Genomic DNA, 24947 nt, shown 5'->3' with positions numbered 1-24947 from the left:
TCTCACAGATAATAGAGTGGCTGTTTTTGCAACGATATAACACTGTTTTTGTGAGGTTTGTGTATTTTTTTTTCATATCAACACTGAAACAAACAAATTTATCACAAATAGAAATAGATTATGTACAAATAACGACTGTTCAAAATTTCTACATTAAAAAACGACGTCGCTTCTTATTGCAATAATATCGATGAGAGCTGGAAAACTGTCGATTTTATCGAATCATAGACCACTAAGTGTTCTTAGCGCCACCATACTGCGTATTGCGACATGCTAAAAACCGTTGCGTCTTTTTACACATGAAGCAAAATTAACTTGGATGTATGTTATCTGTGGTTGTACTATCCTACAACATGCAGAATGTGCCGAAAACAATAAAGCAATCCACGGGTGACATTTCACTGCTTGTACGTTTGTTACCGTTGCTGTTTTTCAAGCTGCAAAACCAAAACACGACCATAACCAAAATCTTTTAATGTCGGAAATATTATCAAAAGTTGTTTTTTATTGTTGTATTTAGGGCTGGCACTCGCGATACTATAGAGCTACCGATCGGATAACATTTGTTTTCACGCTTCTGGATCCGGATTGCATCCAAGTTGCGACCGATCGAACAGACTGAAATAAGCTGATCGCAACTGTCTCGTGGATTGCCTTATATCGATAACGAATTCTCTCAACAATCAGTTTTTATATCGAAAAATGACATTCAAACTCTTATTACTTAGCAACCGCATGTATAATTGGCACAAACTATTTTGCATGTTGAAGATCAATCTGTTCTCTTAGAATATTTTCATCGTTAGAAATTTCAAGTATAGTTGTTAAACTGTTATCAAAGTTTATATGTCAGGTGATGACATATGGCATAACCCACGGGGAATGGGTTGACCGGGTGATAGACTATTATTAAATTATACGGCATCAGGAAAAATTTAAAAATCTGGTAACCTTGTACTGTCATTGGATTTCCCTACTTTTGGCACAGAAAATTGGTGATCCATACAGCCAGTCATTGGATTTCGTCCCGTTTCATGAAATTTCATTCTGTAGGGTTGGTACATTCAGGCAATCTCAAAGTTTTTCGATTTACAACACCATCTCTGTGTCAGACCAAAGACTTCAACCTATTTAGTATAATTTGATTTTAAAAGGAAAAATATTGTCAAATATAATCAGAACCAGATTTACGATTGTGGGGGCCTGGGCCCAGTTTCAGGTGGGGGCCCCAAAATAAAACAAAATAGTTTTTTTTTATCGTACAAGTTGAAAACATTTATTTGTTATTAAAAAGTTACCAAAAATTTGTCAGAATTTTTTCTCACGAGTTTCTTTTTTGCAGAGAACTTATTAATCAAATAATTAACATTTAACTCCTTCAGTATATCATACTCGCAACTTAACAATCCTAAGTTTGGCAGCCTTTCATTCTTCATAGTCGTACGCAACCTATTTTTAATCAGTTCATTTTCGAAAAAAACCTTTCCCCAGTTGCGTTCGAGATCATTAGACTCAAATAAATCTGTAACGCAATTTCAGCGTTTACAGATACTATTTGCCTATTGTTGTTCACAATCACATTGTATAAATGTAATTCAAATGAACTATTCTCTGGACTCTAAAAATTATGAAAAAATAACACTGAAGGAAAGTTTCAGATTGAAATGGTCTGTTCAAATTTTCTTGCTGTGAATCGAACTTTTGATTGAATCTCATTTTTGATAGAGAGAAACACTTTTTTCTCGAATTGTGGGGGCCCCAAAAATGTCCCTTGGCTCCCCCCCCCCCCCCTTGAATCCGGATCTGAATATAATAGGCACCAAAAACATTAAATAATTATATTGTACACGCAAAAGTTGGACTGTGCGTAACCACATCAATATTGCGTCTTTTTAGAGCATCTTTTGTACTGCTTTGGAACCAGTACAACGAATGTGTGAAGTATTAACCGGTGCTAGTATTGTCATGATTATTTGCACTGGTGTTGGTAATATTTTTCAGAATGCTGCTATCGTTAAAGCAGTGCAAGCAGTAATCAATACTGATGATCTTGGTACTGACTAGGTTAATGCAAATATGAACTGATCGATTCGAATCTGGTCATTTAAAAACATCATTCAATCAATAACAATCAAAAAGACATTGGATTTGTTTAAAACATTTTGCTTTTAACGACGACTCTGGTTTTATTTATATGCATTCGGTTCCACGTTACTGGCACGCGTTAGTAAATTCTGTTGCAACAAGGCTCGCTTTTGGCTGTTTCGGTTTCTGACGGTGATTAGGAATGCACGAGCCTTTGATACGCACCGTCTCGCGAAAGTAACCAGCGGTTTTTTGAGCGCCCCAAAACTGATCGTTTGCCCCACAACCGAAGTCTTCCGAAACACCACGATTTTGTGTGTATTATACATATTCTGATTTCGATCTCTGTCAATCTATTCATTGCGCAACTGTTGCGTTATCCTTTTGACACATTTGTGGTGCAAAGCCAGAGCATTTAATGTGCGTTTTGAGAGGACACATCGGTTGATGTAAGCTTGAACTTATGCGTGTAGGTCTTAAAAAAATAAGCATATTTTATATGCAAAATGAAAAAAAAAAATTCATGTTGATTTTTCGTACAAGACGTTGATAGAGAAAGTAATACATGATCCATTTTTACATTTTAGGATTTTTTGCGTTGATTGTTGTAGGATAAAATAATAAACTAGAATATACAAGAAAAACCGAGATCTGATAACTTAAACAAAAGTTATAGCCAAAACAATGTTCGGTAATTATTATGATCACCACTTTGTTGAGAGCAAAAGTAGTGCATGTCCAGTCTGAGTGTGTTGCATACATTATAGCTTATAGCAAAACAGGTTAATTTTTAAAAACGGTAATGAAGCCCCCAGGGTTTCACGAAACTAGTTCTGCCATCTCAATTAGGAAAAAAGGTTTTTTGGTGGTCGCTTTGGACTACATCCCGGCCGAATGACCGTCTTACCCCTAGTTGATCGTTAAAAAGTGGTTAATGAGAAAAACGCAAAACTCTAGCATAACCAGATTACGAAATATTCAGTGCGGTATACTTTACACACACGTACAACTTTTGTCTCTCTAATTCTTATCTCATAATCCTTGTCGTCACTCATACGCTCAAATTATCTTGTTTTTGTAATTTTAGGTCTGCATACCTCGAATGCCTGACAATACGACTTGCAAGGATGAAATAAACCGACATCGTTACATTGTTGACTTCAAATGCATAAGTGAACTGTCTAGCCCACGTATGCTAAAAGAAATGCGATTGTCTTTCCCTAGCGGACATTCCAGTTTTTCAATGTACACTCTAGTCTTCTGTGCTGTAAGAATTCAACAACATTCGATATGCCTTTATATGAAAGTTTTTAATGTTCCGTTCTTTCCAGATCTATCTTCAATCCCGAATGAACTGGCGAGGTTCTAAACTTCTAAAGCATTTCATTCAGTACCTCTTAATCCTGCTAGCCTGGTACACCTGCCTTAGTCGCATCTCAGACTATAAACATCACTGGTCAGATGTTCTGGCGGGTGGTGTGCTGGGATCAACTGTAGCTATTGTCGTATCGAACTACTGCACGGATCTGTTCGATGCCCGCAGGAAATTATCGCCTGTTCTACCGCAGACACGCTACGAACTCAACACAAATCATGCTACTTCCAATGGGAGTCAACAGCCCTAAAACACACATTCCCTACAAAAATGGGCGATTGAGAATCACTGTAATAATAAATTCCTTTCACAAAGAGGAAAAATCCGCTGCTATATTTATTATATAGTAATAAATCTAATTTATTTCGTCGTTTTCAAATCAAACTACAAATCACTGAAAATTTTACAGATAGAATTTATTTATCAGAATGAAGACAGTTTTGTTAGTTTAAGAGCTAGTGCTGCATTTAGTAAGATACGGTATAAAGCTAAATAAGAAAACAATACCCGGTTGGGAAAGAGTGAGAGAACTAGCGACTAATAGTTGGTATTTTTGCTAAAAGCATCACCCTTTCAAGAAAATTGTATTTTTCTACTTAGAAATAAAAGTTTTGTATAAGTATGAATAAGTAGCCTTTTGTTTGAATTTTTTATTTATTTGCGTTTGCGCTGAAAAATTTCAACTGTTACAAGAGCGAACATTGTGTGTCGTTGATAATCACGTAGACTTTATTGTCACTTTTTGAAATGAGAGTAACGTCAGATTTCTTACAGTTCAATTCGAAAGAGAAGGTTAGAGAAACGATTTTCTATTATTTAGAGAATTCTTCACATTTTTAGTTTTTCAATTAGCGATAACGTGATAACGACTACAGTTAGGAGAAAAAATCAATGCTTAAAAATTGTTTATAAAAATTCATAGTGATTTTTTCGAAGTCCGTCTGAAAATTAACTTGGGCACTAGAGGGTTAATTATGAATCGTTCAACAGTGAATTATTAAACAGAGTTTATAAGGGCAAACATCATTACTAGCCATACATCATTAACTATGATGGTGCTTGATAGCCACCGTGGCGACATATAAAACATATAAAGGCTTAATTTAAAGGACAAATTGATAGCACTCTCAATATTTAACCCTCTAGTGCCCAGTGCCGCCATTAAACGGTCCCAAGTTAAACCTCTAAAAAGCCTCAGTCAGTACTTAAAAAATATTTATAAAGTTTTAAAGTGATTTTTTCGAAGTCCGTCTGAAAATTAATTGGGGCACTAGAGGGTTAACATTATGACGATCTTCCACACAATCATGCATATCAACATGTTTGGTTTTTATAATTTCGTTAGCATCGCAGTACTGGTTTAAAAATCCAGAAGTATGTTCGAATTTGAGAGAGACGTGCTAGGGACCTGTTAGACTCAATAGGAGCCGAAGAGGAATGTAGCATGGATTTTACTTTCCATTCAGAACGCAGTAAAGGATATCACGTCGTTCATATGTCGTTGCGCAAGCGCATGTCCTCTAAGCGATCAAACAGAAAAAAAACATCAGCGTGGCAAACCCGTAAAACGGCACCCTCATCTGGATTCTCGGAAAGATCACAGGTGGTAGATGAGGCGAGTAAACGACCAGCCCAGCGGAAGTCAGAAGTGTCCTGCTAAGCAAAAACATCAAATCAAGAAGATTGGGAACACTGCTTGAGATTGAGCGACAATTTCGGCAGCGCAGTCTTTTGAGTAAAAGTGGAACTGACGCATGCTAGTGTGTGTGCTGACGATGCGAATGCAAGCCGAACGCACAGGCTGGACCACACTCTGTCTTCGCAGCGATGTAATAACCAGCACTCCCATAGAAAACTTACACCTTTAATAGATGGAGTACGCTGTTTGATTTGACGTTTGTCATTTGTATGGGATCGATCCAGAGATGTCAGTCTTCTTGATATGATGTTTTTGTGCTGAGGGAGATATGAAATGCCAAGATCTGACAGAGAAGCTTTTTGTGCTAAATTTATCAAAAATATTTGTTGAATTCGCGAAAAGCAATTGGACAAGAAGATGTTAAATCAGAAAGGTTAATCCGGAAAATAAGCGAAAAGATTTTTCTACGAGAATTCACTGGCTCAGAACGAACCTGTTTCTCTAATTGCTTAAAAGTACTCTGAATTGAAGTGATCGTATAGTCTGTTTTGTTATTGCTTTTTTGTATTATGTATATTTTAACCCTGGAAAGAGTATCATATTTTGATGAAATATTAACGCATAACTTTCAAAACATTGAAAATGCAAGTATTTGTTTAAAAAATAATCAATGAGTGGTCATTACGGTGTTAACAAATCGGTAAACAACAAATACCAGAATTTAGTTTCGCAGTATTTAAAAAAATGGCAATATTTCCACAAGTCATAGTTAAACCAGTAAAAAAAATGTTTTACCATATTCTTCCTTCAATACGCCTGAATGCATACTTTATGTCATTGAAATATTAAAATCTTATTTAAGATACAAACCAAAGTATATGCGTATTGTCTAATCAAAGGCTGGGCAGCAGGGCAGTGAAAAGAGTCGATGAAGCTGGAAACTTTCGTAAAGCTTTCGGTGCGATGAGATTGTCATTTTGAGGGAAATGGGTGGTGAGAAAGAGAATTAAGGTTCATCATCATTCAGTTTCATTTCTGCGTCCGTCCGATATCGTCACGTTTGTGTTGCGCGTAACAGTTAAGTTTCTCTTACAAGTGCTGCTGATGATGAACCTGACCCATACAAGGGAATACAGCAAACGAGTGACATCAACTTGCAGGTTGTACTGCATATTGTGTATTTCGTATTTTAAAATATGTGTTTATTCATAATTATGATTACTGAGAAATTTCAAATTAACCATCTATACAATCGTTAAACGTAAGACATTAAACGTGTAAAGCATCTTCGGTCTATTTCTGTTTGCCGTGTTACGCTCTCATGCAAATGCGCTTGAAGCATTTCATGTAGTGAGAAAAGTGGGTAAGCTGATAATGAGAGTTTGCGCAAGTGACATATTGCGCTAGTTCATTTGTCTTCGTCTATGTAAACTCTGCAATGATTTAGCTTACATCATTCAGGTGCGCATATTGGAATAACTTGTTTCAGCGGATTCCAAGGTATGCTCGATGTTAGTATAGAACGAGTAAAACGGACCGAAAAAAACAGCTATGTGTGAAACAGAATGTCAAAAAAATGCTTATTGACCCTGCAGTTCAAATGCTTTGTTTCAGCTTTAGAAGGGGCTTGTATTAAATCAACTTCCAATTTAATAAACAATTATTAGCTACATATTTCGACCAAATTCGTTCATCCCGGAACACAGTCATTGCACCGCTAGTGATTATACAATTTGCGACGAAGCATAATTTGTAACTGGGTTCCGGATGCGGTGGAAAAAAGTTACTATTTGGATTTTCATTAGTGTGCACTCCATTAAGCTCGGTTGTTAGATGAAAGGCCTCGTTTTGTTCGACGGTACGAACGTGTGGAGAACAGCCTTTTTATTCCGTTTGATTCACTTGCACGTCTGCATTATGGCCTGCAGCGAATAATATAGATAAATAATATCAAGCTTTACTGGTGCTGCAATAACATTAAGCTGCGTTTAAGTGCCACACACCACACATACTAGAAAGGGTTGCGTGTTAATAGAAAGCTTTCATACAGGTAGTTGTGCAATCTCATTCCTATACCGAAAGCGTTGGCATAAATTTTCGTTGATTAGTACTTACAAAGACACAGTCATTGATGCGAACTCGTAAACAGCAACAATTAAATTAAATACACACAATTATCAAAAGACTTAAGCGACGAACCTAATAATAACGACGAAATTATTGTTTTGAGCTCAAGCTTATTTTATCAATTCTGTTCTTACACAAATATTAAGATTAGTAGAAAAACATTAACTATCTATAGAATTTGATATAAGGAGAAAAGTGGGTAAGTTTGCGCAAGTGACATACTGCACTAGTTCATCTGTGTTCCCCCAATAGAAATTTGCATATTTTCAAACCACGACAAAAATGACATTTTCCAATTTCTGCCATAGTTTTTCTCTCCACCCACATTCGAAGATTTCAGAATAGAAAAAAAGATGACGGCTATTTTATGACGCTATATTCGCACATATAGTAGCGGAGGAGTGTGGAATCGAACTGATTGTACCTCCCAAGACCAGCAAGAAAATATTAGAGCATCAAACTACAAATATGAACCCTGACCACCTTCGCAAGAGGTTGTATCTATTCATTCACCTTTTTTGAAACACCGCAGAACACCTACCCGTAACCATTAATCGAACTTTATTATGAATGAACGGGTGGATCCGCGGGTGTAATGCGCATAGGTACTTGCCGGTTGAGTGAAACCCGCGACGTGATTTTATTGTGCTGTTATTAGTCTAACCGCAGTTTTTTAATGTTCGAAGGCCAATACTCTTGTTTCGCAGCCCATAACCTCCCCGAGACGATAAATATCCTACGTTCCTTGGTTGTGCGCCATTGAACAGCGGTGAAATGGAGTTGTAAAAAATCAATTCGCCACGTGTTTCCTATGAGTGGGCAAAACAACATGCACAAAAGGAAATGATTAGATTTCCTTTTCTTCCTCAAAAATGACGTAAATTCAAATTTAGACGTAAATTTCACCTTTATTGTCATACCTCACCAGGTCTTTCGTAGAAGACAAAAGTTGGTGTACTCAGTTTAAAAAATAGTTTTTACATTAACACCTTGTCAGTGAAAATAATTCTGATATGAGTTTAACTACAAGAAAATCATCAAATTAAACTTGCCACTAGTGACGATGGTATAAATTGAAAATAGTAATCGATCGATTTTAGCGAAGTATCGGGTGCACTCTACTCTGATCATCTGTACTATATGTGACCAAAACTAAATAAAATATTGAGGTTTTCTTTTCTTCCAGCTGGGTACATTGTCCACTGCTACCAGTATTCAATATATTGTGGCGGAAAAGTAATATTAAGGGTAATGGTTACAATATGGGCTGAGAAGTCTGACCTACTAATATAAAGAAATATTTTTTTTTTTGAAAAAAAAAACTCTTTCATTCTTCAACACAGTCTCTATCTAGAGTAATGCACTTGTTGTAGCGATATTCTAACGTTTCGTTTCCCAAAATTTACTGGCCAACACTTCACCGGCTTATTGTTGCAATTTTAGGCGCTTCGAACGACTCTCACCAGGCAAAAGCCACTCTGCCGACGGCCGATTGAACATATAGTGGATCCATGTCTCATCCATTGTCACAAATCGCCGCAAAAATTCCTTCCTACTGCGCGTATCAATGCCAGATTTGCGTCGAAAGTTCTCTTTCTAGTTAAGGTTATTTGTTTTGATTTGCAACGCCATCTCTGTTTCAGGCCTAAGACTTTCCAATCCAGATACAGCCGAAATTCGTTGGTTGGAATACAACTGCCACCCAACTAGCGAATCGTGTTCGTTAGTTGGATGAACTGACAACTGGGCAAATTTTTCAAAGGGGAGCGCCGATTGTTTGTTTTCTTCCTGCTTTGGAAAATTTCCTAATTTCGTTGCGGTAAAACTATGTCAGAGAAAATGAACTTTGCTCATCTGTCTTGCTGCTGCAGTAAATATTTCATGTATTTGGTCAATACTTTTTCATACAAAAATTCCAACGAGAAGCAAAATGATATAGCGCAAGCACATCACTCTGCTTCTTGCCAAAAAATGGAGGATCGCTACGCTGGATATTTCCGGTGAAGGCGTTGAAGGAATAAAAGAACAAACAACCGAACAGTGAACCTCTAAATTACACACAAAATGTTGTAAATTTATAACATGTACTTTTCAAATTACACGATTGATTATGCCAGAGATGATCTGCAGGAAGTGTCCAGTTAATAGCGCTGAGAAACAAACTTATTAGTGCTGAATGGATAAAGCGTAATAACTAAACATGTTTACAATTTTTTTATAACAATAAGTAATGTAATTTTATTTTAGTAATATTTTTTTCACTTTTCGGACCCCTGAAATGCATTTGAATGACGTTGAATTCTGACATTAGAGTGCTTTTTAGTTGGGTGACAGCCCAACTAGCGAACACCCAACTAACGAACCTCCAACTAACGAACATCCAACGAGCGAATCATCACTGTAGTACACGAATGTATCTTTATGTAACTGTGTATGTATATTTGAGCATGTATGTTCGTATAAGTGTGCGATTATGTTCGTATAATTCACCAATTGACGATTATGATTGCAAATATTTGGTACAGTTGTGTTGTTGACTGCGAGAAAATGTTATTTAGAGACTGCAATGACAATAAGACTGTAACCTTTTTTTGCAATTCATTTTAACAAAAAATGAAGTTCAAGTTGAACAACCAATATTACACACCTTTTCCACCGTATGACATTTCTTTATGGCGTTCATAACGTTTCGTGGGTCATTAAACATTTGTGCCTGAAAAATTGTTTTAGCGGGGAGTGTCACTTCTCTATTTCCACATGAAGAAAAGTGCCGCAAAAGGCTGCCATATTTAGTCGATGTTTAAGGTAAACATTCTCCAACTTAGCAAATGTGCAGAAAGCAGTTTTAAGGTGGAATTTTCGGACTGAAAAATAAAGAACGTTCCGGACAGCCCAAAAAGTTCGAAAACTTTGGTTATTTTTGCTAAGTTGAAATGTGTGTCTGCATCCACACAAACAAAATACCCAATTCACCCCACACATTGGGCATATCTGTAGGATTACAGCGGTTTGCTGCACCGAACCGGTAACAAGTGAAAGTAAATTCCTGCTATGATGTTATTTCGCGGATTGGAAAAAATGTAATTGATTTGCTTTTCAGCTGTTACGATTGCTTGAAATTGGGCAAAAGTTTCAATTTCCATTCCCATATAAAAACGTTTGTGACGGTTGGGGTACATAACCTAACCAAATTACCATATGTAATTTCATTGCACGAAATTTACATTTGAGACTAATCAATCAATGATCCGCAATCTAGGTGCAACACCGCGCCATCAAAAACCGTTGGCTGGTTTAGCCACCGGCATCACCTTTTCATCTTTTAATAACCCACACATATAATTTCGAAACGATGATGTCATGGCGGAAAGCGCCTACGCGTGGACCAGACATGAAATGTGTTTTATTGTAATGTCAGATTGTGTTGATTCAATATATGAGATATTTAAGCGCCACCGCGCCAGACGTTGTCGCGAGGTATATAAGCGACGGTATTTACCCTACGGAAGCGCATTCTTCGGCTGAGAATTGCGTCTACTCAGTTACAATACGATTAAGTTCGGGTCGAAAGCCAATCATTGACGCCCTTCCACGACACGGAAAATTATTTTCTTTAGTTTACCCGTCACGGCAGAATAATAAAAATAAGTAAAACCTTTCATTGCATCGCTTTTCGACTGCAAAGGCGCTTTTCAATCAAAAGTTTTACTATCGATCATGTTTTCAATCATGTATCTTTTGGTGATCCGTACAACTCAGCATACCTGTTTTTTTTTAAGGTGCTTACATATTTTAGAGAGGGATCTAATGGGCGCCGCTGAAACAGAAAAATACACACGCACAAACGGTTGTCGACAAATCGTAAACTTAATTGATTTGTCACTTCAAGTGTGATTTAGAAAAGGGTGGTGGTTCGATGAACATGCAATCCAGATATCGTTCAGTATAAGAAATGTTGTTAATAGTGCAAAGGCCCCGTGATCTCGAACACACAGGAATGTATTTCTTGATAATCGAATTAATCGCATTAAAAGCATGATAACAATGTATTATCCATGTACGGGTATCGTTCAGCTAGTCAATGCCACGAGAGGATACAAATTATCGACTGCTACCACCTTCATAGAAAGAGTATTCCAGTGTACACATACAGATAAACGTTAAGCTGAAGTTACAAAATTTTACAATACTATGGCTGACTTATATGTATGTGGATTTCTGTTAACTAGATAGAAAGAGAGAGAAATGATGAAATGGTTAAAACGAAATAGGAAAATTGACTTAAGTCAACATCACAGCCACAGCGGTGTTTCCACTCAGCCGCTCAAAATAGTAGTAACAAGTCGTCATTCGGAGCGGTACGGGTGTGTATGGTCAAAACATAAAATTGTTCGCGAAGCAACTCTTTACTCGGTCTCATGAAAAATGGAATGGAGTGAAACGGGTTTTTGAAAAATACAAAAAAAATCTGCATTTCGCTAAATCGATTTCCGTCCTGCGATTCAGTGCCGCACTAGGTAATCTGCCTTAGTAATTTATAAATACAGAAAAAATTAAATGTATATTGTCAAACAATTTCATAGTACGTTTTGAGGTGAAATTTTTGCAGTACCTTTTCTGCGACGGATACAGGTCCATATGAAATACAATAGCTGAAATTATTCAACCAACAAAATATCGGTGATTTGATAAGCTATATACTTTTAAATCAATATGTAGTTCTCAGTTGAAATGTTTTTGTTTCGAAGTTGGCTTTTTGTAGTGAGTAGAAGTGAATAGTGCTCTTGACAATGTGCTTGCATGAGTTATATCTGATAACACGAGAACTGAGACAAAAATACATAGATAAAAACACAGTTCATATCACCTTTTATGAACAAAAACAACGATAAAACTGAGTAAAAATTGTGCTCATCTTATGACCAAACTACCTACATTATATCCATTGTGCAGAAATGATCCATCCTTGAAGCGATCAAAATTTTACAAGTAAACAAGACTTGGAATTTGGTGCGGTGCTAGAAACAATCAGTGAACACTAAAGTGAAGGTTCGTTGCCTACTTTGCCAGAAGCGCGTTGAAGTCATCTACATAATTAATTTTTTTCTTTTCGCTAATAATGACTCGCGCGGTTTGGTCATATTTGGCCATTACTGGAAAGCAAAGACCGACCAAACCCTTTACTGTCGAACAGTGAAGAGTAACCCAACTGGTACCGTAAAGACACCTAAAAGCTTTGTACATTTACGTTTCCAAAAGTTGAAAGCTTGTTGGTATACGTGCGAGACTGCAACGTTCCTTAGTAGTTTACTTTCGATGTGACCCAGACAAGCTGAACTATTATTTGATTTTATCGTCTTATTTACTCACTTTCCCACATTACTAAGCCATGTCGTAAAATGAATGCAATGTGCAATGTAACTCGTTTGTTATTCATGTTTTAATTACTTCTTCTTGAAATTTACGTAAACGTACCGCTAAAATACAAACAAGCTGATTCGAAAATTAATTCCAGATTGCAATCATTTCACAAGTCGTGGTTAAATGTTTCATAACTAAATGGAGCACAAAACCCTTAATGAGTACATTCAAGTGATTCAAGCACATATAAATTTTAGTTGATTATAAGAATTGTAAATATATTAAAAAAATGTTTAATCAAGTCATTGAAGAATTCGAAATTCAAAGTGTATATTATCTGGGTGATGATTTCAATTTAGCCTGTTAGCCTTTTCCAATTCCAAAGAAATATTTGGCGTACTAAAGCGTAGGAGTAATTTTAAATTAGATGTGCAATTCTAAGAATAGACCTAATTATTTCTTTATATCTTCTTTCTTTTATTCAACCGCAACGTCATACCACAGACGCAGGTGAAAATCCATGGAAAGCCAGCGGAATTTTTTTATTTCATGCGGATGAAATAAAACTATTGCAAAGAGATTACACAGGCGATAAAAAAATTGGCAAGCTCTTCGAGAGCTGAGAAAAGAGAAAGACACGGGTCAAACCAGAAAAATAACCCCACAAAACGACAACGACCGTCAGGCCAGGTAAAACAACTTCAGTGAAATTGATTGAAAACACAAATAGAAGTGAATGTAGAAAATATGCCGGACAAAACCTCATCAAAGGTTTCACATTAGAACCCGTTGGTTTCCCCTTGTGGTGATTGCCCAATGAAAGTGTAAGTGAAGAGGAAAAAGTGAAAAACCGAAATAAGCGAAATGCACTTTTACGCAACCACACGTAGTGAATAGTGATAATTTGTGCGCAAGGTGGAGTGGAAGAAAAATTAAACCATTGGAAATCAAGATTACCGGAAAACGAGTGTGAAACAAAGCTAGCGATTTAACTGCCAACAAGTAAATTGTTTGTTTTTTCTCGAATATAAAAATGTATCGTCCGAATTTTTACGAGTCTACGTGTCTCCGATGCAACGAGATCGTCTACCAAGTGGATCGCGTAGGACCGCTGAAAGATTTTACATTTTTCCATTCCGGTTGCTTCAAGTGTAAAAAATGCGGAACCAAGCTGACACTGAAAACTTACTACAACAACCAGCACAATCAGGATGATAAAGAGGTAAGTGTCCAGGATCACGGTGCACGGTGAACGTTATACCTGTTTTTGGAATGACCAAGTGGAAAAACCACTCTTCCGTCAACAGCATTACTGTTTTTTAGAAATGTTTCCAATTGCTGAGTTCCAGTCAATGCAGTTTACTTTTGCTATTATTTTTATATTTTAAACGGTTTCCTAATTACGAACTAACACTAATCGAATTTTGCTCCAAATCGCTCTAATGACAGATCGCTCATAAACCAGCTGTCATTCAGGCGATTTAGAATGGTTTTTACTCTTCAGGACAGCAATAAAAATTTCTCAAAAAATCACGTTTTTCTCAGAAAAATTAACTCTTTCAGCAAATATAATAAGAAAAATAAATATTCGTATACAACTAATCAACCCAATTGCTATTTAGCTATGTTGAACAGTTTTCCGGCGAGGAGTAACCGTTTCCTAGTATAATTCAATATTATACAATTACTTATTGAAAAGCAATGAACAAATTCAAAATCACAATTATTATTTTTTCCATCACTTTTTATTATATTTACAGTGCTTTGTCGATTTTATCAACATTTGTTTTTCTCATTACCTGCCATTTCACGCTCGGTTGTCTCACACTTTCCATTTTAATTTTATCACGCTTCTTCAAAGAAAAGGCCCCCTAAGGAAAATGATTCTTTAGTAGAACCTGGTGGCAAATATTGTTATGGTTTCTTCATAGAATCAATGAGATTGTTTTCAGCAAGATATGGAAACTGTCAGTACTTTCAAACTGTTATTTTACATGTAGTAGTGAAGTTTTGAAACTAACATCAAAATGACGTTTACCAAACAGTGCGGGTGAAACCGGCACCCCTTGGGGGTAACACCAGCACCTAAGTTTGTCCATGAATTTACTGGAATTAACTGAACCAATTTGAACTAGGAGACTTCCGAATGAGAGATATTACATTTCTGTACGTTACTGTTGAATTTGGTTGTTGTCGGTTAGCGTTACTGTTGAATTTGGTTGTTGTCGGTTCTGAACATATTGCCGGAACAAGTTCCGGTGAACATAATGTGTAAACAATGAAAAAAAAAATGAAACTCGGCAGCCTATCATGCGGATTTTCAAGTCACATTTGAACTTAATAAATTGATTCATCGAAGCCAAGACCACATGGACCACCTCGGAGCACGTTCAGATACCGCCGGGGAAGCGATCAGTTTTGTAACTTGTGCATTCAGTACATTCGACACCTCTGATAATACTTGGATTCATTCAATAATCATAGAATAGCTTGAGTTCATAGTTCTAGGTCGATTTATCAATTTATTTAGCAGCGAGGCATCGGTAAAAGATGAAAAATATTGATCAGTAACATTCAACTAAGATCAAACCATATCGGGCTTAGCTCACTCACTGGGTGACGGTCTTACCCCAACATTACACATTTTTAAAAAAAGAGTATTTCTACTAATTTATCGCTTCAATTTACTTCAGATCGAATTCCTGTGATTGCTCACAATACAGGCAACAAATTGTAGAGCAACCAAAAAATATTTCGATCTTTTCGCAGAAATAAAAGCTTAACATGAATAAAAACTTACAAAAATTACATCATTTTACGCATCAGCTGCAGTAGCGTGTGTTTTGTCTATTATTTTGACGTTTGACGTTTCATGGTGGGTTCGATGTGTCTTAAAATGTCTAAAACATTAAATACTAATACTTCACATACTCCAAAACACAGTTAATTAGCGTTTTCTAGTAAAATTCTAGGGGTGACGGTCTTACCCTCAGTGCCGGGCTTACCCCCAATACCCCTAATAGAGTTTCAGTTGCAGAAAGTTCATTGAAAACAGCAAAACCGGAGCAAGACTACTGATCTTGTAAGCATCTTGTACATGGTGCTTTTGATACGAGGGCGAAGTTTCCAGCTATAATACGTCTGCGGATTTCTCTATTGTAATTGTTGTCCGACGTTACCAATGATTCGAGGTACACGCATTCGTCAACCACCTCGAACTCATCTCCACTACTGCCTCTGTGAACCCTAACGCGCTCGGTTCCCCTTGCTAGCAGATACTTGGTCTTCAACGCATTTACCTGCAATCCAACCTTTTTTGCTTCACGTTTCAGTTTCGTGTACTATTGAGCAACCACCTTGAACCTCCTTCCGACAAGGTCCACGTCGTCAGCGAGGCAGATGAACTGGCTGGATTTATTAAAGATCGTGCCTCGCATGTTAAAGGCCGCATGTTTCATAACCGTCGCCTTGTTAAACAACATTGCGAAATCTTCACACAGTACACACTGTACACCATCCATCGTGACCTTGATCAGCCGTGTTAGTTTCGCAGGGAAACCATTTTCGTCCATAACTTTCCTTAGCTCTACACGGTCGATATTGTCGCCCTAAAATCGATAAATAGGTGGTGCGTGGTGACTTGGTATTCGTGATATTTTTGCAGGAACTATTTGCTCCGTTGTCGATCGCTCATCCACAAAACCTGCTTGATAACTTCCCACAAACCTTCTTGCTAGGGGCGAGAGACGACGAAGGATGATCCGGGAGAGCACTTTGTTGGCTGCGTTTAGAATCGTGATTGCTTGGTAGTTCTCATATTCCATGTCGCCCTTCTTGTATATTGGGCATATTGCTTTCTCCTTCCGCTCCTCCGGTAGCTGTTCTGTATCTAACAGCTGATCAACTACAACTGATACAGGCAGAAGGCCAACCTCCGGGCCTAGCCTGAGAGGCTCCGCTGCGATGTCATCCTCTCCAGCTGATTTGTTGTTCTTGAGATGCTTGATAGCATCCTTTGAAAATGTATGCATAAAAGTACCTTACTTTACTCAAAATATCATTATTTGAAAAAACACAATTTCTATCATATCGTTAAATTCACGTTTTTTCACCGTAACAAAATTGAAAGAGCACTGTATTTAAAAACTACATCTCTCATTTTATTGCAAAACATTTTTACTAAATGTCCAATTTTCACGAAATTTGTAGTATACTTCGACGACTATTGATGCATGTTGTTGTTTCCTGGAGCATCACAGTTTCAAGATGAATGGGGTTATTTTAAGTTGGTCCGACAAGGTTAAGTACTTGGGACTAATTTATGATAAAAAACTTATTTTCAAAGAGCACATTGAGAGTATACAAGCCAAGTGCATCAAATATACTTACTTACTTTACTTTACTTTTATGGCGACAGATCATTAAGATCCTATGCCGAATCCAGAATACGTCTCCACAAAGCTCGGTCTTGGGTTGCTACTCTCCAGTCTCCCCTTACACCCGCCGCTCTGGCATCCTCGTCGACAGCACACATCCAGCGCGCGCGCGGTGTGCCTCGAAGTCGTCGGCCTCTATCCGGTTCTCTACTAAATATTATCTTTGCCGGTCGCTTATCCGCCATCCGTGCTACATGGCCAGCCCACTGTAACCTGCCGTGTTTCATCAGCTTGACAATATAAGCGTGTTTGTATACTTCGTACAGCTCGTGATTCATGCGCCTGCGTCACACCCCGTTCTCTAGTTTGCCTCCGAGTATTGATCGCAGGATTCTACGCTCGAAGACCCCAAGCGCTCGTCATCTCCACCGCAGCACCAACACCCGTAGAACTACCACGCTCTCTGCCAGCCACCATGTACTTCGTTTTGGCAGTGTTTATGGTGAGTCCAGTTCTCGCAGCTTTCCTTTTGAGAGCCGTAAAGGCCTCCTCAACTGCTCTACGGTTAACACCAATTATATCAATGTCGTCCGCAAAGCCCAGAAGCATGTGAGACTTAGTGATGATGGTGCCGCTCCTCTGCACATCTGCCCTTCGTATTGCACCTTCCAAAACTATGTTGAACAGCAAGTTCGAGAGCCCGTCACCTTGCTTCAGACCATCTAACGTCACAAACGCGTCCGAAAATTCGCCCGCTGTCCTGACGCATGATGTGAAACCGTCGAGCGTCGCACGTATCAGTTTAATCAGTTTAGTTGGGAAACCATGTTCTAGCATTATTTGCCACAGCTCGTTGCGTTTCACTGTATCGTACGCCGCTCGAAAGTCTATAAACAGATGATGTGTCTGCAGGTTGTGTTCTCGAAACTTGTCGAGGATCTGTCTCAAGGTGAACATCTGGTCCGTTGTAGATCGCCCCACTCGAAAACCGCATTGGTATTCTCCAACAAAGGCTTCCTGCAACGGCCTCAGTCGTTGGAACAGGATACGGGAGAAAATTTTGTAAGCGGAATTGAGGAGGGTTATGCCTCGATAATTACTACACTCGAGTCTATGTCCCTTCTTGTAGATAGGGCATATGAGTCCTTCCAACCAGTCCGTAGGTAGTTGTTCCTCAGACCATACCCTTAGGATAATCTGGTGAATTGCACTACACAGCCGCTCGCTCCCAACTTTGAAAAGTTCGGCCGGTAAGCCGTCCTTCCCAGCGGCTTTGTTGTTTTTTAGCTCTTTGCAAGCATTCTTCACCTCGTCCAATGTTAGTGGGTCCACAGCTTGTCCGTCCTCCCCAATTTCTATCCTGTTCCCCTCGACGACTCTCCTCCCTTCCTCGCCGTTCAACACCACTTCGAAATGTTGCTTCCAACGCCTGGCCACCTGCGATTTATCGGTAATCAGGTTCCCCTCCCTGTCATTGCACATGGCAGGTACTGGCACGTTCCGGTTCCTGATTCCGTTGGTCGTTCTATAGAAGCTCCTCGTGTCGTGCCTGGTGAAGCAATTCTCCGCCTCCGCGAGAACGCGATCGTAGTGCTCACGTTTCTTACGGCGATGGAGCCTCTTTTCGGCAACTCTTGCCTCCCGGTATTTCTACCGCATCTGACGCGTTACACGATTAGCTGCTGCTAACGTGTTGGCGTAGGCTCGATTCTTCTCCTTTGTCACCTCTAGGCACTCAGCATCAAACCACCCACTACGCGTGGTTCCCGTTGTCATGCCTATCACCTCTCGCGCTGTTTCGCTGACCGCATCATGGATGTGCTTCCACTGCTCGTTCAGGTCCTCTCCAGCTGGTCCACCGATCCGTCTATCAACTTTCCGAGTATACTCTGCAGCAACTCCTTCCGCTGATAACCTCTGGATGTCCAGATGTATCTTCCTCGCCGATCTCGATTTAAATACATTGGACAACCGGGCGCGAATCTTGCCTACCACGAGATAGTGATCCGAGTCGATGTTTGGCCCTCGAAAGGACCGCACATCTATGACGTCTGAGAAGTGCCGGCTGCGATCAGCATGTGGTCGATCTGGGAGCAGGCCTCTCCATTGGGGTGTCTCCAGGTGTGTTTCCGAATATTCAGACGTGCAAAATTGGTGCTACAGATGGCCATTCCCCTGGCCGCGGCGAAGTTCACTAGCCTCAAGCCGTTGTCGTTGATGGTAGAGTGAAGGCTTTCCCTACCAATAACGGGACGAAAGAACTCCTCTCGTCCGACTTGTGCGTTCGTATCTCCGATGACGATCTTTATATCGTGTTGTGGGCACTCTCCATACGTTTTCTCGAGGAGCTCATAAAACTCCTCCTTTACGTCATCGGTTTTATCGTTTGTCGGCGCGTACACGTTGATAAGACTGTAATTGAAGAATCTGCCCTTGATCCTCAATACGCATAGACGGTCATTAATAGGCCTCCACCTAATAACACGCTTCATTTGGTTTCCAAGTAGTACGAAACCGACGCCCCGTTCCGCTCTATCGCCGCCACTGTAGTAGATGTGATACTTGAAAGAAGTGCCCGCGGTCGGATCGACCGCCCGGAATTCACGTTCCCCGGTTTTAGGCCACCGCACCTCTTGTATGGCTGCTACCTCCACTTTTGCCTTCCGTAGCTCTCTGGCCAAGATGCCCACGCGTGCCGGTTCGAGCAAAGTCCTAACATTCCAAGTACCAAGCTTCCAATCGTTGTCCCTTTTCGTTTGCCTAGGTCTATACCGATTGTTCCGATTCGTATCATTCTCTGGATTGTTCGTAGTATGTTTATTTTCAGCATGCTGCCTTACTAGGGCTGCGATGCCTAGTCTCGCGACGGGGCTGCCGTCTTGGGTGTAGCTGGCGAGACACCGCATTTCATAGTTCAGCCGTCCGCTCCGGATCAGTCGCTGTTTGAGCCGCCCCTGACCTGGAGAACAAACGCTCAGGCAAGCTGCTCTCCAAGGAGAACAACTCCCCCTTCCCTGTCAGCATACGACCAAGTTCCCACCGGTTAACCGATCTTCCCTTGGTTGCTCGTATCCCAGTCGGTACCACGTGGAGGTAGGGATAGGAGTTGCTGGACATTATGCTATGGACCACACTGGGGTCTATTTTATGCCAACTAGTACGGGTGTACTGCTGGTACGCATTTCCCAGCCGTTTACCAACCGCATCAAATATACGAGATGTTTATATCCTCTCATTAACAGGAATTCTAAACTTTGTTTAAAGAACAAACTTTTGATTTACAAACAAATTTTTAGACCAGCAATGCTTTATGCTGTACCGATCTGGTCAAGTTGCTGTTCAACAAGGAAGAAAACGCTCCAAAGGATTCAGAATAAAATTCTGAAAATGATTTTGAAGCGTCCTCCTTGGTTTGGTACACTCGAATTACATAGACTTACTGGTGTTGAACCCTTAGAAGCTATGTGAAATAAAATTATTGACAATTTTCGACAAAAATCGTTGCAATCCTCAATTGCTACGATAAGCTCTCTTTATAGCCAATAAGTTAGCAATTAAGTTAGTTGTAAGTTTACTTTCCCTTTTCTGACAAGTAGCTTTAAATCCCTACGAATGATAAGTCCTAATTGCGAAAGCAAACAAATCCTAACAATTAAAATTACAAATTTCTAATAGTGTTGAGAAGTCACCATTTGTGATTGGACACACATACTTATTATTTACTAATATTTATCATAAATACTTAAGCTACTAACAAATCCCCCCCTTTTAAAAAAAAAAAAAAGATAGTACACCCATCGGGTTTATGCCAGACATTAGTGTGGCTGGCTTATCGTGATCAGTGCTGTTAAAAGTCATTTTCCCCAGCAAAATTCTTCGAAAATTACAGTCAATCATTTTCAATTTTCACTTCCAATGATCGCAGCACTCTTTCAGATACACTAGATTTTCGTCCTAGTTACGTGCTGTTATACTCAGATGAAATAGATCGCGCGCATCGTTCACGGTTACGGAATAACATTTGACGACAAACCACAGAACAGATATGCAACTTCGAACAAAACTCTGCAGCAAATCGGTACCCAAGCTTTCGCATTCATTTTTTGCTGTTCCATCCTACATTGATTTTACAGTGCATCGTTCGAACAGTTCGCTCCAATAGTTTGAACATGTACCAAAAAACTATTTTTTTTTTTTTTTTTGCTTTAATGACCAGGCAAAAAGGTGATCTTGAATAGTTGAATCTATCAAAATCAAGTTAAGACAGGATCGCATTCAAGAGATCTTTAAAGTGGAAATTCAGTAACAATTCACAATCAACGTCAATGAAACAAATTAAACTAAAAATCTTTCAACCATTCAAACATTGTCTAACAAATTTTCTTGGATCGTACACCTCACGAATGCTAAAACTATTTTAGCCTGTTAGTTGAATATTTTCGTTGGACTTGGAAACCGAATTTCTCGATCAACGACAATATTTATTTCTCGTACCGTTTTTTTATACCTAACATTGCTAGAAATGCATATCAGACGCGCTGTACAAGCACTGCTTACTTCATTAGGTACAATGTAAAAATTGATTGTCGTTAGTCAAGATATTCAGTTTTCAACTTGGGCAACAATGAAATTCATTAAAAACATATCTACATTAAAACCGTTGCACGTATGCGGGTGGTACTGTACGTTTATCATGAAAAGGCACCCTCGCTATACCAGTACCGGGGAGAACAAAGGATTCTCTCGATGAAAAAGCGGCGAGAGCTCATACAGTCCTTTTGTTGAATGAATGGAATATAAGCGTAATGAAATTTCGAGTGTAAAATGCATGCTCTCCATCGCTAGATGTCGATACTTAAAATAAAGAGATTTCGCCTCGTTTTTGGTTATTCAGTTGAACAGATGTGCGACAAACCCAACCAAATGATCTTCACTTCAAAGCGAAAAAGAAAAACAAACAGTCCACTCAACCAAATAAACCTCACCGAAACACTTTTTCACTGACACTGACCGATGCCTTGACAATCTTCGTTAACTGATAAACTGATTCTGTTGTCTTGCTTCCATCGCATGAAATATAATTAGGTGTTTTGACAGTTCTTTTCCATGCAAAAAGCGGGAAGGGAGAACTCTGAAAGGATTGTAAAAAAATAACGTTTATGGATGCTTTTTTTCACTTTCACTCAAGAGTGTCAACAAATATCAACCCTGATCGTGATAAAGGCCATTGAAAGACAGCGGGACACACTACAGAGAGTGGTTTCGCTGTCATAGGAGCTCAATGTCATAAACAAGTTTGCGTCAAGTCGCAGCAACATCTCACAGGACCTACGTTATGTTTGTACGAGCTACGTTATGTTTCGGACGTCCATGAATGGGAGGATGAAGAAGCACGACAATTTCGCGGTTCAAGTTGAAGCGATGGAAAATGACTGCCAGCAACGCAGTTTCCTGGCAAGGCCAACTAGGAAACCCACCAATGTAAGAAACCCATATATAATGGAATAATTTTTCAGTTGCTGGCTAATGGAACCAATTAATAATTTCTTCATAATTGATTTGTTCGGACTCAAATTGACTAAAAACTATCATTCGCTGAATCTGTTTCGTGAATGATTAGAAGCAGCAGCAGCCATCAGCCACATGACTGAGATTCTTCTTTTGTTGGATCATTCACTTATTATTGACTGCTATTATGAATTCTGACGAATAAACAAAGTTATTAAAACTGTGAGCTCAGTAATGCTTTATTATTACACTACATTACTATACTTTAATAGTATTTTAGATGCTTAACTTTTCCAAAAACACTGAAGAGCTAGGATTAGGGATACCATCCGTCCTGATTTAGCAGGACATGTCCTGATTTTGAGACCCGTTTAGAGCGTCCTGATTTTTTCTGAGTGATGCCGGATGTTCAGAACTGTTGAAGATTGTTCAGTACCTTTACTTTGATTCCGGAACGAAACGGGCTCATTTTGAACTGTTTTTTTCTTTTTTGGTTGTTTTTTTACGAGAGAAATTGTCTAGTCGTTACAACCCTCAACTATCTGACTTTAAGGTCCTAAAGCTATCCAGCTTTTTACGCATCATAATGGCGGTCGCTATAATGCGTGTTCGTGATATGCGAACCACTCTGCTTACGTCAGTTTTGGGATTAATTAAGATTAATTAAAAGTTTTAGGACCTAATTTTAAACAGTTTACAAATGCTGCATTTTTTTAGGTATCTACCAACGCCTAATGGTACAAAGTTGCAAAATTGGATCGTCCGAGAAATACTTTCGATAAATAAATGAGTGTGTTGGCGTATTTTGAAGTGCAATCTCAAATTACGTGTTTTATTTATTGATACATAAAAAAAGAAAACACATATCAATTTTGAACCGGAAAAAGTTGTCCTGATTTTTAACCCCGACCAAATGGTAACTCTAGCTAGGATGTCCCTAAAAAGCTATAGCTGTTTAAAGTTGAGTATGTTGAACTAAATGCTGAAAATCATTTATTTCTGCCAATGCTACCAGTGTACCGGCATCAGTAGGATTTCCATCAGAAGTAACCTGTCGTATCTAGTTTACACACTCAGTTGGATGTTGGATTAAGCGAACAAATGTAGGACACTATGTGACACTATTCTAGACATACATGTTGCAGAGGTTACTTTTGATGGAAATCTGACTGACGCCGGTATACTGATAGTGTTGGCAGAAAAACGGGTTTTCAGCATTTATTCCGACATACTGAACTTTGGAGAGCTGTAGTTTCTTTTATGGCCATTCTAGCTCTTCTGTATCTTTGGCAGAATTGTTAAACATCTGAAATACTATACTTTAACGTAATATAGTGCATTACTAAAACACTAATGAGTTCTCTAGAAAGGGGAATGCAAACTACAACATTTTAAATGAATCATCTTTATCGAAGACGCGTTGATTCTGTCTCGAAGCTTAAGCGAGATTTTTGTATTTTGACCAATCTTGGCCAAGAATGTGATCCTTTTCTTGCAAAAGAAGGTGCATCATGTCAATTTTTGAGATACCTATTCCAGTATTGGGTAATGGGGCAAAATTGGCACGTTGCTGACGTTTTTAAGAGGATCAGATACCTACCAATCGATTTTTGATACTGTTTTCCTATATACAAGGCAGATTTTAACTTTCACATTAAGGTATTAGCGAATTCATTAATGCTCTACATGCTTGATATTATTTTGCTCTGTGAAATTTATTAACACCATGCCAAAACTGTTTTTGTAGAACCGCCGTTAAGAAGTCCGTTTTTGTCCAATTTAAGGTTTGTTTTTTTAAAGGATGGGTACGAAAATGCTAATATGTGGACAAACTCTTAGAGTTTTGATATTTGGCTTTAAAACGGCGTCAAAATCATTGAAAATTTTCGTTTTCTCAAAACCAAAATAATGCCATTGTTGCCCCTTAAGTTGAAATATATCTAAACTAGAGGAAATTCAGTTTTGCATCAAATTTCATAAAAAAATCATGTAAGGAAGAAAAAAATCAAGTTTTGCGAACTGTGTAAGAGAAAAAGTCAGTGTAAACTGTGTAATCGAGGAAAGCTGTCAATCAATAGAAACGTCTTTGATTCATCAATCTGTTGAGATGATCTTCAAGTGTATCGAACGATGTTAATTGAATGCAAATTTTTATAGCAATTGAATTTGAGTTTTGATGGCAAACGATGCCAAATTCTATTAACTTACATCCCACAAAGGCCCGTTTCAAATTTACAAAAAGTCCAGAGTTATAAGCAGATGTGCCTCAAAAAAATCCAGAGTTTTAAGCAGATGTGCTTTAAAAGCTCAAATACAAAATATCCTGAAAAGATGAAAAAATGAGGTTTCATCTCGCACACTATGGTCATAATATGCACATGATAAATTCAAATAGATTTAATGAGAATTTGGGAACCAAAAAAAAGAATTTTTAACACCAATTTCTAAACACGCTTTTCTCAGAACTAACTAACAG

General features: G+C 38.6%; 2 protein-coding genes across 18 annotated transcripts in view; both read left to right on the top strand.

Annotated features, from left to right (window-relative positions):
- The window catches only part of LOC129726097 (putative phosphatidate phosphatase), a 33579-nt gene extending 29487 nt beyond the window's left edge, over nucleotides 1-4092 (top strand). For all 15 annotated transcript variants that reach the window (XM_055682734.1, XM_055682733.1, XM_055682732.1 and 12 more), the window contains exons 6-7: nucleotides 3173-3352; nucleotides 3417-4092. In XM_055682734.1, the coding sequence (XP_055538709.1) occupies nucleotides 3173-3352; nucleotides 3417-3710 (474 nt within the window). In that variant the 3' untranslated portion in view covers nucleotides 3711-4092. The remainder of the gene's footprint in view (nucleotides 1-3172; nucleotides 3353-3416) is intronic.
- A 2014-nt stretch (nucleotides 4093-6106) lies between these two features.
- The window catches only part of LOC129726096 (hillarin), a 37464-nt gene continuing 18623 nt past the window's right edge, over nucleotides 6107-24947 (top strand). The window contains exons 1-2 of one of the 3 annotated variants that reach the window (XM_055682716.1): nucleotides 6107-6259; nucleotides 13092-13809. In XM_055682716.1, the coding sequence (XP_055538691.1) occupies nucleotides 13621-13809 (189 nt within the window). In that variant the 5' untranslated portion in view covers nucleotides 6107-6259; nucleotides 13092-13620. Of the gene's footprint in view, nucleotides 6260-6456; nucleotides 6600-11441; nucleotides 11744-13091; nucleotides 13810-24947 lie in introns of those variants that run through there. The other 2 variants (XM_055682718.1, XM_055682717.1) reach the window with 2 other exon arrangements.

Source organism: Wyeomyia smithii, chromosome 2 (genome assembly GCF_029784165.1).
Source record: "Wyeomyia smithii strain HCP4-BCI-WySm-NY-G18 chromosome 2, ASM2978416v1, whole genome shotgun sequence".
Taxonomy (NCBI): Eukaryota; Metazoa; Arthropoda; class Insecta; order Diptera; family Culicidae; genus Wyeomyia; species Wyeomyia smithii.
Note: the sequence above shows the minus strand (reverse complement) of the source record. Positions and strands in the feature narration are given on the sequence as shown.